Consider the following 16,822-nt stretch of genomic DNA (forward strand, 5'->3'; position numbering starts at 1 on the left):
TAATTGCGAGTCCTGGGCCATCCCCTAAGTTGGAAAAGTTCAGGTACCTTGGATCCGTCATGCACGAGTCTGGAGGCATCGATCACGATCTCCATGGCCGGATAAGAGTTAGGACGGTATCCTGCGATCACAGACCACACCAGTGACCTCCCGCCACTTAGCCCAGGCAACGCTTATCCAACTTAGGGGATGGCCCAGGACTTATAAGGATAGTGCTCGAGTCCGGGCTCTCGCAGGTCATATACTCGGTCTTTGACACATTGCCAATATGCATTTCATTCATGGAGAATGGTTATGTAACGCAAATGCTGCAGCTAGAATGTATCGGAAAAGATACCAAAAAGCTGAACGTCATCCTGATTATCGTGTATTTCGATTTTTCTCTCTTCAACAAAGAAGTAATCCAGCAAGTGTCGTACCATTTCGGAATCCAGATTAAATGCGCCAACTTATAAAGTTACTTGCAAAAAGAGTGTAGTACATTTTTTTTATAGTACAGTCGGTTAAAGTTGGGTGTAGTAAATATTTTGAATGTAATGTTTGGCAAAAACACCACATTTTATTGAAAACTGATGCAGGTATGTTTAAATCTTAAACTGTTATTCACAGAAGGGTTACTCATGATTACATTACTGAAAAAAAAATGAAGAAAGAGTAATATTTGTGGTCCTGGGACTTGAAAAACCATCACAGGGTGTCGGTTTTTCCGATATTTTTTAAAATCAAAATAATATGAAAAATACATGACAAAGATTTTTTTTTATATTTTTCTCATAACTGTCACGACTTGGTCTATCACCTGGTTTCGTTTTATCGTTGACTCCTGGGACACCCTGTATATGTTAATATGTGACTTTGCTAAACTAAATCTAAACACATTTATTCTAAAAATAATAGCTTTATTATTTTCGGCGTTTCAGAAGAGAGCGTGAGAATAGAAAATAAAACACATATTTTAAGTTGCCCTTCAACTTTCGCCTACCATCTGGTGGTCCATATCCACTCTCAATATAAGAAGGATTTCCAAACGAATAGTTGTTTAATCGTTTATAAAAAATTAAAATATGGCAGATATGACCCATATTAGACGGCATTTATAAATTTTCCACTCTACCGGAAAGTTAACAAGATGCAATTTTCTGTTATACAAACCCGTTACTAGGAAATCTTGTAATTTAAATAACTCATTGCACGGTATTCGCGGCTTTATTAATAAAGCAGCAAAACAGAATATCGCATGGAGGTCCATGGTGAATGTGGTACAGATTTATCGTGGAGTATTAGGAGAGCCGCGTATTTATATTAAGTGGAAAAGCTGTCGGCTCCTACGCCGACGCTTCTTTGGGATGGCTGTATACAAGCATGATGTGGACCCAATTTTTAATCAACTGTAAATCAATATAATTTAATACAAATATTTTGACTGGGATTGAAAGCTATGTCGTTTGTTAAAATTGATTCCAATTTATTAGTTAAATATTAACAGAAATTACCAGTGAAACACAAAAAAAATGTCATTTTAGTTTTGTATAGGAAAGTGGAAAGTAGTGTTTCGACTAAAATCTTCATTGTTTTGTCCAATGAGGTATAAAAGGCGATAATAATATAGCTGTCTATTGTCTTATCTCCGCTCAAAGTTTTACCCACCAGAACAAAGACGCGGCATTACAGCCAAGCTTAGTTTCTATAAATCAGAAACCACTAAATATCAAAATGTTATGAGAATCGTAGCGACACTTCACGCTTTCGGCTAGATCGTCCAACTAATAATAATCGCGCATGTGAAATGTTTTGGCTGGTGCTTTTTGTTCGCCGCGGTTATTTCAGTTTTCCAGTAGGTTTCTGAGCAAGATCAACTGTGGCCGTCTCCACAGTGCAGCTGTTACGGATACTAACCCTGTTATTTTCTCACCCAATTTGACCAAGTACTGGAATATGAAGTTACGACCTAAAAGGATTTAACGACAGTGCGATTTAAAAAATCTGGACTAATGTGTCAATAGTGGTTCATCTGGTAGTGCAGTGTGTGATCGTCTAGGTTAAGTGAAAGCATTTTCCAATATGACGGAATTTTTTGGTTCTTGGAGCGGCAAGCATGATGGCGATGAGGAGATTGAATCAATGGAAACTGTTGAAACAGTTACCACCACCACAACCACAAGGAGAAGAACACATATACCAGACGTAAGTTCCTGAGCTTTGTGATTGCGAAATCCAAGCTGCACGCCCTTGATCGTGACTTGCGCAGGTGTATTTTTGCCACAACCATTTATTTGCATTGCGTTCTCGATTCCGACGATAATTTCCAGTCTACCTGACTTTGATCTTTGAGAATCCTGCCCGTATCACGTTGGAGCGCTCGGCGTCAAACGTTCTAATTTAGGTATCGCCTGATTGTTAAGGTGTTTATTTTGGACAGATGTGGATGTCACGGGCGATGTCAATCCAGCCGAGATACTAACCAGCCCCGTCAAGGTGAAGGAAATACGTGGATTTCAGCAACTCAACTAAATCAACTGACGCACCGACTCTAAGCTCTAAAAATACTTACATTTCTCGTTTAAAATACTCCTCTGCTCGTATACAATATTTTTATTTCATAAGAAATCTCCAACTGTTGTCTTATATTATGTTTCAGAGTTCTTATAATTTCAGAGAGCTGGCGATTAATTGTTTTCACGGATAACGTAACGCCTAATAGTATAAGTGTTTCATTTTGACAATGACAAACGTTTCTATTGTTTTGCCAGAAACCATGTGTATGTCTTTAACGCTCTTCTTCTTCCTGGCATTAATTCCGGCTATTGCCAGGGTCTGCCTTCCTACTCAACCTACTCCACTCCTCTCCACCACCTCTCCACTTCTTTGTCTTTAACGCTATAAACAATAAATTAAAATGATAACGTAAGTTCACTACCAATAAGTAATCTTGTTTAGATTATCATTATCTTCTAGAACAAATACAAGAAATATTATTCAAAGAAATAAACAACCAAATCCGTGTCAAACAAAAATAGCTTAAATTACATACCTCCTTATTACCTACATGAAAATAATAAAAACAATATTTTTCATTTATATTACTTACCGGCTCACAAAATTGTAAATGTTCCGTAAAAAGATCAAAGCGAATTTTGCAAGAAACAGGACGAACTTAATGTTTCTTATTTTTTTAAAAGCTTTTATTTAATTGTAATCTTAGATAGAAAATAGAAATAACAATATTGCAACAATTAGTCGCTTGCTTGACTTTAAATGATGCGGTAGTTCTAAATTTTAATTTTTCTAAGATTTTGTATTAACTATCTCAATCTTAAAATAGGCCATTATAGATAATGTTTACAATAGTGTAATTTTTCCAACAAAATTTGGAAAAACTAAACCAGAATACCAGAAAAGTTTGAGTGAAAATATCAATATTTTTCATTTCTCTTATGGAAACTTAACATTTACAAAAGCTTTAGAAATATTTTTTTAATGTTCTATTGAGATACAGTTTTAGGGTCTAATTTGTTTGTTAAAAATTCAAATTCAAATTATTTTACGTAGTGATATAAACATAAGCAATTGCGAAGAGTTTTTACTTGCACCTTCACTCCCGTGGTCAGATATAATAGGTGCGTTGCAGTGGCTTACTTTTTTTCTTCCGCTTCCCGGTGTGTCCCGCTTGTAGCAGGCCTTGCTTCGAAACCAGAGCGAAGAAATTAAAATATTAAATACTTCATTTCCTCGAGTTGGAATTGAACCCATAACTTGGCGCATGCTTGTGCCCCTGACCAAGACTGACTGGTTTACATAAAAACGATTAGTTGAAGTAGCATGGCCTAAGTATTAGATTTGCTTAATAAATGGCTATCTAGCACAAAAATAATTTTATAATTCAAAGCATTAGTTCCTGAGATTAGTGTATTCAACCAAACGAAAGTATAAATATGGATGTAGCCCAGTTGCTAGTCACTAGTCAGTAATTGCCTCGTCTACGTCTACGTGTAGTACACAGGCGTGATGTGGAAGTCGTGCACTCGTCCGTTCGTGACTTTAGTTTAAATGCTAAATACATCGCTTCCTTGATATATGTATATATATAGCTTGTATTTATAATATTTTTATTTTACCGATTAAATATTATAGATATCACGCTGTATCCCGCACACGGCAGGGTGAAAGAGGGAACCTATGAACCTAGTGTTAGTGTCATTTTCCGTTTCTGTATAAACTTGTCGTGTTAAGTTTATAGTACATAAATATATTATTCGACTACAAGTGTAAAATTAAAGGAAGTCACAAATTCCATTATTACCAAAACAAAATATTTCTCTACATAAAAATCACAGAATTAAAAACAAATAACACTCATCAAATGTAGTTCTAACTCGGTCATTGAATATTTTTTGTAATTAACTTTAAAATGAGGCTTCGTCCCTGTAGCCTTTTTTATCTTCACTCTGCATCCCATAAATAGCAGAGTAGGTAGAGGGAACCTAGGAAACTAGTGTTAAAATATGAAACGAAAAACTTTCCCCGAATGTGAATCGAACCCATAGCTGTTGCGTTTACATAATGTAACGACCTCAAATAATAAACAACCATATGAAAATACGAAAAATGCTCAAGAAAATATATATTTTACATAAGAAATAGGAACCTAATCCACGAAATTTAGTGAAATTGGTTAGAAAACAAAAGTTTTTCCAACGACTCTTATGCTATTATAGTTAAACATTCTTGGATACCTTCATTGTTATGATGCACAATGGACTATTCAAATTCAAATTGTTGCATACCTCTATAAAGTAATATCGTTTTAGACTAAAGAATAAGAAGTTCCCAGGAGTCAGTTTTACGATCTATTCAAAGGTTCCTCGTATCAACTTCTACGATTCACATGCATATAGCAAGGTAAGGTACGTCTATCCATACCTATATTATAAATTCGAAAGTAACTCTGTCTGTCTGTCTGTCTTTTACGCAATCAGGGCCAAACCGCTAATTTAATTGTAATAAAATACTCATATAGAGATACTTGAGAGTCTCGGGATGAACATAGGATACTTTTTTTTCTCATATTTGTAATATTTTCGATATATATCAATATATTAAAATACTTATTAATTTGACATGCAATTTATTCCGCCATGTTTATAACAATGATAAGCAACGATTTGCAAAGTTTGTTGTTTTAAGAAAACGTCACCCAAAATGAGTTTGCTTAATGCATACATGGCGCGCGCTGATATAGATTTGTATACATTAACAAAAATTTGATGATTTCTATAATTTGATATTCATCCTTATGAAGATAAATATAATAGTCACTTTTAGCATTTCATCTAAATTAAAATTATAGTTTACTGTATAACATTCTAATAAATAATTAAGGAGATGTCACTGATTCGAAATGATCTAGCCTTCGGGCGTCATAGTATGACCGACGCGAACGGGCAAATGACTTTGATGGTTTTGTAAATTTTTATATATTTTCGAATTACTGTTAATTTTTATGTTATTATTTGCTGCTTATAATTAATTTATCTCAGTTCGGTTATCGTAATTTGAATCATTTGAGATTTTATTTAATATTGTTCGCAAAAATTAATAATTATTTAATATAGAAAAATGTTTAGTACGCGCGCACGGCAAACTTAAGGTACTTTTTCTAATATGAAGAATTTCCTTTAGTTACTTTTACTTCTTTTGTTCGTTCATTTCGGTTACTCAGATATTTTTTCTAATAATAAATCTCCACTTATTATTATTTTTTAACTTATTTTAATTATTTAGGCTTATATTTTCGCGGGCGTAGCCGCGTCCGGACCCACTAGTATATAAATAAAATGGAAATGTCTGTCTATGATTTGAAAATAATTGTGTTTTGTAAAAGAAAAAATTGAGCTTCTAAGTTGCAATCAAGATACGAAGAAGCATTTATGGCTAGGGCAATGCTTACTATTAAAACACGCCTCAAAGGGTCCTCTAGTTTAAATAAATTCTTAAAGTAAACATCAGCTTCACGCTGTTTCCCGCACACAGCAGGGTAGGCAGAGGGAACCTAGTATTAAGACACTCCGTTCCCCTCTTCCTGCCGAATTTTGGAGGCATTGCGTGTTGAGGGGCAGAACTCAACGCCGCACTTTGCTTCGACACCAGAGCGAAGAAATGTAAATATAAAGGTAAATAAATATTTCACTTCCTCGCGTGGGGATCGAGCTCACAACCGTCGCGTTACAGTCACACCCTTGTGCCACTGCGCCACGATGGCCTCTAAAGTAGACATAGATATACTTATTCTAATTATCAACCACATGTTAAGTTACAATTGCATCAATGAATTTCTATCGGATTGCTAAGAAAAAATTCCATCTTTTATTTATTATTTTATTTTTTTTTCACATATATGTATATTTAAAAAGGGCTTTTGCTATAACGTGGCCGTGACTCACTATATTTGAGAGCTATTCGCGTACCTGCTGACGGTATTACGGTACTACACGCTACATCCTTTGTTAAGTTTTACTGTTTTATAGTTGTAGATTTTTTTTCAGCTTCACATTATATCCGTTGTATATAGCAGGGTAGGGAGGGAACCTAGGGTAACCCCCCGTTCTCCATTTTCCGCTGATTTTTTGAAGTATAGCATGTTGAGAGCTTCTCGTTTAAGAACATAATTGCCTTAATAGAGGCTAAGGAGAACTTTACCACTCGTATCCTAAAAAATATAAGTACTATATATTTAGGCTATTTATTCTCCAAATCATTATTAATTACTAAATTTTCAAAGTATAGGCGTGGTAAATGCTGAACATCTATTCTAAAAGCGTATTTGATGTATGAAATCAGAGTAAACAAAATGTTTTGATTTATTGTACTAGTTGCTCCACTTTCTGAAACAGTGTTTGTTTCGTTTCCTTGACACGGTGCATACAATTAATATTTATGTTTAAAATATATTTAAAAAAATATTAAAAACGGAATATAAGAAAAATCTTTTTTTTTTTATAAATTAATTACGACCTATTGAGGCCTTCGTGGCGCAGCGGCACAAGGGTGTGACTGTAACGCGACGGTTGTGGGTTCGATCCCACTCGAGAAAATGAAACATTTATTTCCATTTCTTCGCTCTGGTTTTGAGGCAAAGGCGGCGGCGTTGAGTTCTGCCACTCAACACGCAATGCCTCCAGAATTCGGCAGATAGTGGAGAACGGAGTGTCTTAACACTAGGTTCCCTCTGCCTATCCTGCTGTGTGCGGGATACACGTGAAGCTGATTAATATTTCTAATGACTGCGCTACTTAATACATTTTTAATTAAAAAGTTTATCTTTGCATATTTTCGCATTGGGCGAAGTGAGGTGTGGAGCTTTTAAATTGTAAACATCACGTGTTTAGCTACACAAGCTTTAAATAACTTTCAATAACTTCTAGCATGGGATTTGAATAGATAGACCAACTGTACCTACTAAATTTCATTTTTTTTTCAAACCAGTATATAAACATCCCTTAAAATTTTCTATAATATATAGCACTAACATCTTCTATTTATTTACTTTAATAGAAACTTTATATAGTTTCGTGACTGGATTTTACAATGTTGCTAAAACGGCATCCCACTAACAATTTGTTCTAGAAGCTATTTGATGAGTTCATACGCCCGCAAACTTAGGTTTATCAACTTTTATAAGCTGTACTTTCCGTTGACCTATAATCCTGAAATGGTAATGAACCCTCGTTGAGCGAGACCAACTCGAACTTGACCGGTTTTTATCTATATGTAAGACAAGCGACGAATTGTAAAATGTTTTTAGCAGGGTAGAGAGAGGGAAAATAATTGATTCCCAATTGGAAATCGAACCTGTAAGCGTCGCTGTACCGCTACGATTCGATGACCTGACAACATATAAAAAAAATGTAAACATTAACACTATTAACTTAAAGAAAGTCCTTTCTATCCTAATCGTCAATCACATGCTAAGTTACATCGAATTAATGAATTTCTATCGGACTACGAAAGAAAATCTATCCCGTTAACAATTTGTTAAAACTATTTGAATTGATACATGATTGTGGATTCGGTTCTTCAATTGGGGAAATTAATTACTTTCATCACCTCGCTCTGGTAACGAGACAATGCCCGACGTTGTGTTCTGCCATTTAACACACAATATCTCGAAAACTACCTTAGCGGGATGCTATAAGTGAGAGAGAAGAAGAAAAATATTTGTTAAATAAATATCCTTATAATATAAAAGATCTCATAATCGAGCTTTTAAGCTTGAATCGTCAAAAAGTCTCTCATTTTTTCACACATCTAAATCTCAAAATAAGATTAAGAAAAAAATATCACAATCTAGTCCAGACTAGCACTGGTAACCGGGTTCAACGCACCGACGCCCTCAAACCAATGTTTATATTTGTTGGGGGAATAGCTAGAAATACGACTTCCCACCAATCCACTACGCTAACCTATATCGACTGTCTGACACTAGTCAGTACAAGTTCAAAGGTATTTCTCACCTGATGTCGCATTTTTTGTGTAATGTCTGTTTCTAAATATATAAAGCTCAAGGTGTTTTTTGTTGTCTTAATTCGTTTTTTTTTCTATTATCTGAAAGATTCGAAATATTTTTATAGAATATATTAGAACATTTAATTTATCTTTAGGTTTTACCTGTTATTGTTGTTCATATACCTAGATAAAAATGGTTGTACTTTTTTCCAATCAAACATTGCCAGTGCTGCATTTACTTTAACTAGATTATAATTTTGACTCTTAAATTTAAGATTTTCTTAGGACTGTATATACAATAAATAAAATAAATAAATATTTACAAATGGTAAAGATTTCCATTTGCAACTTAGCCTATACTATTACTATTGTCAAAAGGTACCCGTATTCTTTTGAAAGGCTTACGTAGATACGTGGCTCTAACACCTAGAGGTCCCTTATAGAATATAACAAGTTTCTTAATGAATTTTAATTAATAAGTAATGCCATGTTAATTAATAAATATTGACTCGCTATTACGCAGGTTAAGTACTTTCACCCTTTCGAACATTCAGCTCCTGCGCTCCACTCTGCCGGCCAAAAGGCAAGCCAGAGGCGAGGATAGATTACATTTCCCCTCCGGAGATCTCAGGTCCGTGGGCTCACCACTCTCCAACAGCTTATTATACCTAGACATCATATTTAAAACAATACCTTTCCTCTAAATTTTAAACTTTACCACATAAGTGAAAATCAATATGGTAATTATACCATCAGCACCCTTACAATTACCATATTATTTTACATATAATATTATCATAACCTAAATCTACTTATGTCAAACAAATTACTTCAATAAAACCTCAATACACTAGATAAAGCTAGCTCCGAGCTTTTACAAATGGCAAAACAAATATCTCTAGGAACCACACCTGAAGTGACAAATGGTTAGCATTTTAGTCTTCACGTCGAAATATCTTCAACTAACTACCACTTAGAACTATAATTGTCAACAAGACTTAGTTTACAACAGTAACTCGTGGGCACACTCGTCTCTGTGGATATTGTATACGCAATAATGACGTGTTTGCTCCACGTAATATGGTTTATTTTTGTATGAATGGATTTGTATTTTTGGTTATACATCAAACAGTTTCGACAGAGGACGCAGGTTGATGACAGCCGACGAAAGTGCTAATTATCTACGACAGAAAACTAAATACAAATATAATGCGGCTAGGCCAAAATATGACAGTGTTTAAGAAAGCTTTTTCGATCTTCTTTCTTCTCGTCTTCTTCACGGAGAAAGAGGGAACGGTGTATCTTACTAGGTTCCTATGTTTCCTCTGCCTTCGCTGATCTATGGTGGATGCAGCGTGAAGCTTAAAAATGTTTTGCAACTTTACTGTTTTTTTTTTTAAATAGCATTTTTTAGCTTTACGCTGTATTCTTCATATAGGTATAGCGGAGAAGGCACATGAAACGTAGAAAAAGTGAAATGAAGACTCTTTGTTACTAGTAAGAAACTGCCGTGCTAAAGGCTCCGTTTCCCACTTTCCGCAAAATTTTCAAGACATTGCTTGTTAAGTGGCGGAATTCAACACCGCGCTTTATCTCCTCTAACGATAAATCACATATAATTTATATATTTTCGTTCAATTGCGGATCTAATACACAACCACGTTCACAACTAATCAAATCAAGAAATGTATGAGTAATAAAGAATAGTAAGTTCATGTTATATCTTTCTTTCTTTTTAATGCAGCTTAAATCTTTAAATTAACTCCACTTGTAACACCGAATGAGAAAAAAATCTGGAAAAAATACATGAAGGAATGTGGATCTTCGCCAAAAATATACCCAACGTTAAGATGCGTTATATTATTTGAAGAATAAATTCTCCAAGACAATATACCATCGATAAACAGTTCAATAGCATCATAGACTATAACAAAACAATGGGCTTGTAATGGTTCATCTAAGAGTTTAAAATCTTTATAAGAAAAGCTTTAGAGTTGAAAATTGTTTAGCAAATCAACATTCACTTATGTCTTTTTAAAATTTAGCAGATTTAGCGTCTAAAATAGATCGTCCCGCTCTTCCCCGCGGGTTAGGTACATTTTTGGATATCAAATAAAAGTACGCTATAAATATTTAAAAACAAGGTTGTTTAAAAATAGTCGCTATAAGAATTTCTTATGAAAAGGTCAATTGCCACCACCACCACCACCACCAACCACCATCACCACCACCAAATTTGAGGTCGTCATGGCGCAGCGACACCAGCGTGACTGTAAACATAGTGGTTGTAGATTCGATTCCCACTCAATCACTTAATGGATATTTTTATTTATCTTATTATTATTAATATGCTAGCTATCATTTATATCTTGATTTTGATGATATATTAGAATTTTAACCGACTTCTACAAAAGGAGGAGGTTCTCATTTTGTTTGCGGTTAAGAATCGCACTGCAAGAAATATGACTAAACATCAAAAAATAATATCCTATATATATACGAAAGTTACGATTATAATGATTCAAAGTATGAGTCAGTCGATCCATGGCCGCTAATGCATCTCAAAGTCAACAACACTGTATTTAATTATAACGTGTTTTATGTTATGTTGATGTTTATATAATGGCGATCAAAATAATTTTATATCTGTCATTTCAAAAAAAACTTGCAAAAAGTTTAGTCAAAATATTAATATTTGTTCGATTAAAATTCAATTTCTTGTATTGCATAATATTTTGAACGACCTAGCAGTTTCAATAATAACTAACCTTTTTTTAGCTTCACGCTGTATCCCGGGAACCTAGGGAACCTAGTGTTAAGTCGTCCGGGTTCCCATTTTCCGCCATATGCTGTAGGCATTGTGTGTTGAGCGAGAGTTGATACCAGAGCGAGGAAATGAAAATATAATTGTAAATAAATATTACATTTCCTCGAGTGGGTATGGAATCCACAATATATGTAGGCGTTTATCCAACTATAGTATATTCAATCTTAATAAAAAACCTATAATTTTATCTTAGCTATTCAGAGAGGAAAATTTAAAGCATTCATAATAAAATTATGAAATATGTCGGATGTAGTTGACGGCGACGCGACTTTTCAGCATTGTAAATAATTGCGCCATTTATAAAATATATTTTTTCTAGTCAATCTTTAAATTCTATTTATTTATTTATAACCAAATTATGCATCATCTAATTCCAATCTACAAAACATTTATTTATGAAAAAAATAGTTGATGAATAATAATTATTTGTGAATCTATACATAGTGAATAAATTATAGCATTAAATTATCTATTCAGTGAAATTTAAACTTACGACGTTTGTTATTGTCAATGCCCAATTATTAGATAACACGTGCTGCCAACAGGTTAAAAGTCAAGGTAGTTTTATTTTCTTTATAGCCTGGTAAGCAGAGAAAGATGTCTTTTGCTTACTTTCCCTCCAGTTTCGATAGAACAGGTGTTAACTGCGGTACTGGAAATTCAGCATTGCTTCATTTCCCCCTGGACTTGATAAATGATTGATTCTATTCCCATTTCGTTTATATACGAACGTATTGCCCATATATTGTCCACTACAAAATTAAATTGATTAAAACTAAAAAAAATTATGTAAAATGCTCTATTATGATAATAAATATTATTATAGATTATAAGAAAATTATAGGCATTACTATAATAATATAGAAAATTATAGATATGCAATAGAATCTATAATATTTATCATCTTAATAAAGCCTTTTAACTATTGTAGCTTCTAACTACAGCTTCCTGGACACCACGGCCTCCAAATTAAAGTAACCTTCATAAATACATATATGGCAGTTTAAATATAATATGTTAATTAAAGCAATAAACTATATGTGTGCTAAATTTCATTTAAATTTGCTCAGCCGTTTTTGCGTGACTGATCTACATTTATGTTATTAGTATACCTAATACAAATATAAATGTTCTATATATTTTTTTTTATAATAATTGTATTAAAATTCAAATAAATAGTCCAAGGTTTGAATAAGTATGTAAATGTTTATTGTTTTAACGAAAAGCTGAAGTGGGTTTTTCCCGTGTAAAAAAAATAAATAAAAATCCAATAAATTCCATCACAGTCGTGAAAAACAGAATTGTTATTGAGAAATTTTACTACTAGCAATCAAGAAAACTGTATTCGACGTTGCTACTGCCAAAGACACATAAGTTTGATGTCACATTTTCGATATGAATTATCTTCTATATCTACCTAGACCTACATTTAGTAGGAAATGAGTCAAAATATTTATTATTTTCTTGTGGGCGTCTCCGTCGCGACCTTGCTTCGGCCGTACCAATGTCCACTTTATTCATTGTATTAACTTTTATAGATAAGAAAACATCTAATTTCTTACATGTTTAGTTAGCGCTCTTTTAGTATCTAATACTTGATAACTTGACTATGGACAATATTTTACAAATAAGTAATTTAAAAATATAAAAATTTGTAGCTTCTTGCCAAAAAAACGTGTTGACATAAAAATTTAAATTACTATTTTTATATTAGTTATGTAGTCTCTATAACTTTAAAACAGTACTAAAATGACTGCACTATTAGTTTTGTTATCTAAAATACATAGAAAAACGAAACGAATCATAATATACCTATCTTAATACCTTTATGTATTTAGGCAGGTATATTTGTGAAGCACGATAAGATAAGAACCATTTATTTTGTCAAACCTTCGCAGTATTCCTACCCCAATTTAAAGTAAGAACTTCTACACATGCATGCAGAGTACCTCGCTTACTCATTTAAATAACAAAGACTTTTTATAGTTTGGCCTCACGCTATAAAGCACATATAGCAGGATAAAGGGAACTAAGTTCCACTGAGTGAGAATGGAACCTAACTTTCGCATTTAATGATATATTTATTTACCAATTTAAATGTGTGAAGTATTCAGTGGCGTAGCTAGGGTATTTGCTGCCCGGTGCGGCTTAGGAGATTTGATGCCCTTTAAAATGGTCTAAGGTCTAAAAAAAACAAAGTGATCGTCGATGTTGATGAGTTCTAAAAAAAACGTGATCGTCGACTTTGATGCCCCTTTCCTTTTGATGCCCGGTGCGGCTTAGGGGACTTGATGCCCTTTAAAATGGTCTAAAGTCTAAAAAACAAAGTAATCGTCGACTTTGATGCCCCTTTTCCTTTTGATGCCCGGTGCGACTGCACCGCTCGCACCCCCTAGCTACGCCACTGGAAGTATTGTATTTTAAGATTATTATTTAAATATATATGTATGACTTCATATTTACAACAAACAACTTCAAAGAAAACAAATAAAAAGATATCACTCGCTTCGCTCTCTTGTCTCTTAAACATCTAACAAAGAGAAAAATGAGCGGATCGTTTAAAACAAAAACATTAACAACCATTGTAAGTAGGAGGAGACCGTTCTAAAATTATCACACGGTATTTTCAACACAAATTTGTTTCAAAGTATACTAAATTATACAAATATGTTAGCAAGTAGCAGATTCTCCTAGAGTAAATTTACCTGGAAGAAAAAAAAAGATAACTATAAGACCTCCCGTTCTTATCCTTATCTTTTCCTTCTTTCAGGGTTTGTGGGTAGATTAAGGTCTCATTGAGTAAAAGGAAAAATATTATTTATAACGATGTCTTAAACCCTAAACCACGCAAAATATGTAATGTAAATTAAATGTGCAATTTGCACATTTTTTATGTAAGTTACATAAATAATCGTATATTAAATTAATTCGCAGGATATACGTAATGATCATTTAAAATGTGAAAGTTTTTAACGGTTTTTAAATTAATTAATGTTATACATAAATAGTTAATTAATGTAATTAATGTGAAATTAGTATATCCAATAGGCATAAGAAGATCTAAGATCGAAGTCTAAGATCTACATTTGTTCAACCAGCCCTTTAATTTCTATAATAATAATGAACATAAGTTAAATTATATAGGAAAATGCGGCATCATAAAAATATTTCATACTTTGCTGTTCTAAAAATATAAAAATAAAATAAAATATAAAGATTGTGCGCAATAAATTTTAAAATCTCACCTGTAAAATGTAAACTAGGTTTGTAAAGCGTTCCACGACGAGACGAATCAATCCGGCTGCGATATTTAAATGAACTCTATTGTTATAGAATCGACTGTGAAATGCGATTTAGATATACGATTCTCATAATAAAAGTATTTTTTTATATAAAAATTTATACTATGGACATGTACCAAGTAGATACATATTTTCATTTTTCCACTCAAGTAGACAAAGCGCTGCGTTGAGTTACGCCACTCAACTGCGATATTTAAATATTCAACGAAATCTTAACACTACGTTCTTATAAAGAGTGAAGCTTAAAAAATATATATATTTAACTTACTGTAAGTCTAAACGTACCTAATAATAAGTATGAATTTTCCACATCAGAATATTAGGCAATATAACTTCGATACGCTATTTTAAATCTTTGTTAGTAAACAAAAAAGATTATCTAACTATACAGTCTGCAACAGGTATTATATAGCTAGTTTTTGTATAAATTTAAAATTATTAGAATTTGATTGTAAATAGATTTATTTATGTAACATCTGGTCGGTGAACATTAACTGCAAGAAATTCACCTGTTTTTACCAGACCACTTTCCACAAAAACCGGAAACACCAGAATAACAATTACGTATAATTTTTTACCATACATTTATTGCTGTTATTAAATCACCTGTAATTCTAAATCAATTTAGAATTTCAAAAGTTATTTAATAATACCTAGCAACACTAAAAATCTGTGTTAAATTTTTAATTAAAAAAAAAGAGAAAAAAGAAATCGGCTTGTTAAGTTTTTGTCACAACGATGACTTTCCAAGATCGCACCGCTCGATAACGTTGGACCGGTTCTTCGAAACGGGACACTCGAATTATGCGACTGTAAAATCGCAAACTTAGACCGCACTTAGTAACAATTTTACATGTTATAAGAATATATTGAGCCCGTGCGGCTTCGCCCGCTTGCTCTTAGCGAATATTTATTTAATTAAAGGAATATTCTTAGTTATTTAACATCTATCTAGGATTTTCCTATGTAAACCCCGATCCGGCGATCCCGGAGAAATCCGGGATGAAAAGTACCATATAAAATATGCATAACATCCCTAATATACCAATAAACCACCACCAATTAAACTATGGCAGAAGTTAGTAAATTAGGCTTTGAATTTTTCAGATTGATTAAATACAATAAATGTCTTATTATTTTAAGATGGATTATTAACTTTAAGATACTTTTGGAAATTTGGAAGGATTACTAAAATATATTATGTAAGACGTCAGTTTAAACTTGAAAGTGCCTTTCTAACACTAGAACACCTGCATTATAAAAACGTATTACGATTTGAACTGAGTACCATCTAATGGTTTCGACGTTTTCCAGTTGTACAACTACGGCAAAATTGAAATTTGTAGTATGCAACGCATAACTCATCACGTAATAGCGATTTCTTATAAACAGACAGCAAGATTACAAAGCAATGTTTGTTCTGTAATATACATTGCTAAATATTTTTTAATTATAGTTTTCGGGAAGTGAAATACTATAAGAGCATTTAGGTTAGTTTTATTCTTATGTATAAATTAATAAAATAGTTGGAGGTTTAAATTTAAAATATCGAACACTAGGTAAATAAAGAATTAATTATTAATATGATATACCACTACGACCCGACTTCCCGCCAAACTCTAGAAGCATTGCGTGGCGGAACTTAACGCAGTTCTCCGAGTGAGGAAAGAAATGAAAATATGAAATATTTCATTTCCTCGAGCGAGAATCGAACCCACAAAGAGATGACTGAAGATTTAAAAAAATATAAAAAGGCATGTAGGTATATGGTGGGTATGTAATGTACTACATAGCACAAGTAAAACAATTCTACGAAGCCATAAAACTTTCTTTCAAAAGCCTCGCATTTCTCACGTTAAATTGCCAAACCGGTAGTTCTTCAAATTTATAAACGAAATTAAGGAAGTAAGTCATTAAACGACCTAACGATGATATATCTATATAATCTATATATATAAAATCGAAAGGTCACTCACTCATCACGAAATCTCAGAAACTACATGTGCTAGGAATCTGAAATTTTGCATAGAAGTTACTTATAGGACGTAGGTGCTCGCTAAGACGGGAATTTGCAATATTCGATTTCTAAGGGGTTGTTTTTGGGGTCGAAAGTTTGTATGAAACTTCGTTACTACAAATGCTAGGAGTCTCAAATTTTGCATAGACGTCACTAGGACGTAGTCATGGAGAC

The 16,822-nt window shown here is 33.2% G+C and overlaps 1 protein-coding gene across 6 annotated transcripts in view; it reads left to right on the forward strand.

The window, feature by feature from the left end:
* Positions 1 to 16,822, forward strand: part of tmod (tropomodulin) — a 68,965-nt gene that overhangs the window by 23,544 nt on the left and 28,599 nt on the right. For 3 of the 6 annotated variants that reach the window (XM_085186518.1, XM_085186519.1, XM_085186520.1), the window contains exon 1: positions 1,933 to 2,184. The exons of 1 other annotated variant lie outside the window; for it this stretch is intronic. In XM_085186518.1, coding sequence (XP_085042644.1) covers positions 2,062 to 2,184 — 123 coding nt within the window. In that variant the 5' untranslated portion in view covers positions 1,933 to 2,061. Of the gene's footprint in view, positions 1 to 1,932; positions 2,185 to 16,822 lie in introns of those variants that run through there. 2 more of the 6 variants (XM_085186522.1, XM_085186523.1) reach the window with 2 other exon arrangements.

This window comes from Heliconius melpomene, chromosome 6 (genome assembly GCF_056956725.1).
Source record: "Heliconius melpomene rosina isolate 202511_hmr_F chromosome 6, ASM5695672v1, whole genome shotgun sequence".
NCBI lineage: Eukaryota > Metazoa > Arthropoda > Insecta > Lepidoptera > Nymphalidae > Heliconius > Heliconius melpomene.